The sequence below is a fragment of the Echinops telfairi genome, unplaced genomic scaffold (genome assembly GCF_000313985.2).
Source record: "Echinops telfairi isolate 266 unplaced genomic scaffold, ASM31398v2 ScPeMD7_443;HRSCAF=831, whole genome shotgun sequence".
NCBI classification, from domain to species: Eukaryota; Metazoa; Chordata; class Mammalia; order Afrosoricida; family Tenrecidae; genus Echinops; species Echinops telfairi.
In genome coordinates, this window is record NW_022104341.1 from 83,439,888 (window position 1) to 83,443,434 (window position 3,547).

The 3,547-nt window shown below is 51.0% G+C and overlaps 1 protein-coding gene across 3 annotated transcripts in view; it reads left to right on the forward strand.

The window, feature by feature from the left end:
- Window positions 1-3,547, forward strand: part of PTCH2 (patched 2) — a 17,475-nt gene that overhangs the window by 614 nt on the left and 13,314 nt on the right. For 2 of the 3 annotated variants that reach the window (XM_004699477.3, XM_045291967.1), the window contains exon 1: window positions 80-429. In XM_004699477.3, the coding sequence (XP_004699534.2) occupies window positions 183-429 (247 nt within the window). In that variant the 5' untranslated portion in view covers window positions 80-182. Of the gene's footprint in view, window positions 1-79; window positions 430-3,547 lie in introns of those variants that run through there. The other variant, XM_045291968.1, reaches the window with a different exon arrangement.

Here is a 3,547-nt window from a genome sequence, read left to right on the forward strand (position 1 = left end):
TGCAGCGCCCTGGATCATTCCAGCGCCCCCTACGGAGCGGCAGCTCCCAATTTGGGAAACTGCTCAATCTTTTCCCCACAAGATTGGACTTGTGTCAGTGCTGTTACTCCCTGGACCGCATCGGGAAATCACGAAGCTGGCCAAACTTGGGCAGAGGGAGGATGTAGGGAGCAAGGAGAAGGATGTCAGATGTGGTTGTAAGTGCTGTCTGCCTAAGGCTTCTCTTTCCATTCCAGACCCCAGTTGGCAGCCTGAAGGCTCCTGTCTGGCTTCGAGCCTACTTCCAGGGCCTGCTCTTCTCTCTGGGCTGCAGGATCCAGAGGCATTGTGGCAAAGTGCTTTTCTTGGGACTGCTGGTCTTTGGGGCCCTGGCACTGGGGCTCCGCGTGGCCATCATTGAGACGGACCTGGAGCAGCTCTGGGTAGAAGGTAAGTTGTGGGCACTGTGTAGATGGCTTGGGTTTGGTGAGCCCCAAACAAGAAGAGGGTGTGGAGCTGGCTCCTGAGCCCTAGTAGGTCTGGAGGAGTTGAGCCAAGCCTGCCGCCTGCCTGCCAGAGCTTGTACACCAGGGACCACCATCCCTCCCACACCTGGGCATCTGCAGACAGTGGGTCCTACGAATAGGTGTACAGGCGATTTACCTATGATTATGTATGTGTGGGTGTTTATTTAGCGTGTATTATCCACTTTATAGATGTCATTTTGAAAACACAGCACAATTTATAAAGGCAACTAAAAAAAACAAGAGCCATCTATAGTAGGCTACACTCTTTTTTTCTTTCCTTTTTTAAAAAAAATTAGGCTACACTCTTGCAAGCACAATCAAGTAAGTGCTGGGATAACAGCAAGACAATACAGAGCGGGGTGGGGTTTTGCTGTACCTTACATTGTTCCACAAACCCTTTGAAGTCCCCTACTAAGAGAAGGTGAGGAGAGACCACATTTGACCAGGAGCATCAGAAAAGTTAGGGCAGGAAGGCAGCAGCACCCCCCTCTAGCCATTGGAGGCAAGGTGCCAGGAACATGGCCCCGGGACCTGAGCTTGGAGACAACAGCCAGGGTCCCATGGGACCACAGCCTCCCTACCTAATGGGGGCATTCCATTTAAATAGTTCAGATTAATACATTCAGCATGACTTTCCGGGGCCTGGCTTCATAGGGCAGCCCTATAAACCCCTCTTCTTCCCTGGGACATTTGCATCATGGGCTTCTCCAGGGCGCACCCCCCACCACCACCACCCCCCACTGCTGGCCCACTCCCAAAGGCAGGGCCCAGGTTGAAGGCTCACACCCTTGAGTTATTTCAAATGTTGGCAAGTCCTAGGATCCAGAGCAGATGTTTCTTGGAGCTTGCCTGCCTTTTGGGCTTCCACACCCCATTCCCACACCCTACCCCCAGCCTCTACAGACTCTCAACACACACACACTCTCAGCCAGCCCTGGGGGCCACAGCAGATGTTTCTCTGTGCCTGCCTCTCTGTCCGCCCCTAGCCCCAGGACACACATGTGCATACATGCACACAGACATACCCCCACCCACACTACTGCTGCCTGGGTGGTCTCAAATGGCTCTTGGATTTCTGCAATGGAGCTGGTCTCCCGCCCCTTCCTCCTTCCCTAATTCCCAGATCTTCCCGTCTAACCCCTCCCATCCTGTGTCTCCTCACCCCCTCTCTCTCACCCCAGCACTGCCTGCCTGTTTTAGGAGAGAGTTGTTTTGCTGCTCTTAGGGGAGAGTGGTAGCCAATCCTGTGGCCTTTCTTCATTTTAGAATATCCCTCTGCCTGTGTTACCTGGCTGGAGGGTGTGGGTAAAAGCAATGATCTTGAGTTGATATTTTGTCTATAGCTAGACTTCTCCCCCTAGGCCCCCCCAGGGCCCAGTGAGTTGCTGATCAAGGTGAGGACCGAAGGGTATTCACCACTTTGTTCCCATCTGTGAATACCGAAATGTGAGGAAGGAGCAGGGCATGGGCTCTGTGAGTTTGGGGCCAGGATTCAGGCTCCCCTCCTGCTCTGCAGTGGCAGATGAGAGATATAACTTATGGTCTTTCCTGGCTCACTTCAAAGCTAAAGGGCTTAAAGGTAGGTTGTTCTCTAAAATAGACATCAGAATAGGTAGCCCAGCTGTTACTGAAAGGAAGCGTGATGGAGACTCTTTGGCATTGGAACGGTCTAGAACAGCAGAGGATGGAGCATGGCAACTGGTCAAACCAACCGCTCACATACCTTTGGCTGGACTCACCTGATTGTTCACTAAGCTTATAAATGCTTCCATCTTAAGCACTCTCGTGGAGTGCCTCTAAAAACATATGTGTGTAAAACCCTCAATGTCACCGAGTCAATTCTAACTTATAGCAACCCTATAGGGCAGTAGAGCTGCCCCTGTGGGTTTCTGAGACTGGAAATCTCCATGGGAATGGAAAGCCTCCTCTGTCTTCTGCTCAGCGGCTAGTGGTTTTGAACGATAAGCCTTGACGTTAGCAGCCCGACACATAACCCACTGTGCTACCAGGGTTCCTGTGGAATCCCTGGGTGTACTGTAAACAATTAAAATGCTCAGCTACAAAAGGCACCTCACAAGGAATCCTGGTGATCTCTCTGGAATGTCAACCCGTGAAAACGCCGTGGAGCATCTTTCACCTTGGCCCCTAGGAAAGACTCGAGAGAAAAACTGGTGAAACTCTTAGAGCAAACCAAACCTCCGCCAGAGGCCTTTCTCAGCCTCTCCCACCAAACTCTTGATGATACTGTTTAGAATGCTCTCAGACACATGAAAAAGAAATGAAGAAAATTGATTATCCTCGGTGACTATAGGACAATACGAAGTCTAGCAGTGGGCAGGATGGTTAATTCAGCAACCTAAGGGCTTAAGCAAAGAGCCCCAGTAGCATGGTGGTTATGCATTGGGCTTGTTAACTGGAAAGTCAGTGGTTCAAAACCACCAGCCACTCTGCAGGAGAAAGATGAAGCTGAGTTACATTCTCAGAAACCCATAGGGGCAGTTCTGCCTTGTCCTATAGGGTCAGTATGAATCAGAATGGACTCGATAGAGGTGAGTTTGAGTTTTGGAAGGACGGAAGGAAGCAAGAACCCAGTGTTTTCCTATCTTTCCTCTGGGCATCTTCAGCATGTTGGCCTTTGTCTGCAGGCCTACCACCTTATCCACGGCAGAGGCCGGCAACCATTCATTCATCCCTTTGTGAAAGCGAGGAAGATTTTCCCAGAAGCGCCAGCAAAGTACCTATTTGATCCCTTGGCAAATCTTTGCAACCTCTGCCTACATTGCTGATTGGCTTCCCTGAAGCTCCGGTTTCCTGGGAAACACGAGCTTAATCTCCTGAGGCTAAAGGAAGACGTGGGGGCAACTTCCCTGAATCACAAACCTTAGAGACAGGCCCAGCGTTTCTTAGAAGAGTAAAGTGACAGAATGAAGCACCAGCATCTTCCAGAACCTCACCTTTAAACCTGCCTCCACACTGCCCCCCTGTGGTGTACCTAAATCTAACCTGGCCCGTCTCCTACTTTGGTGAGGCGGTGGGCTGCC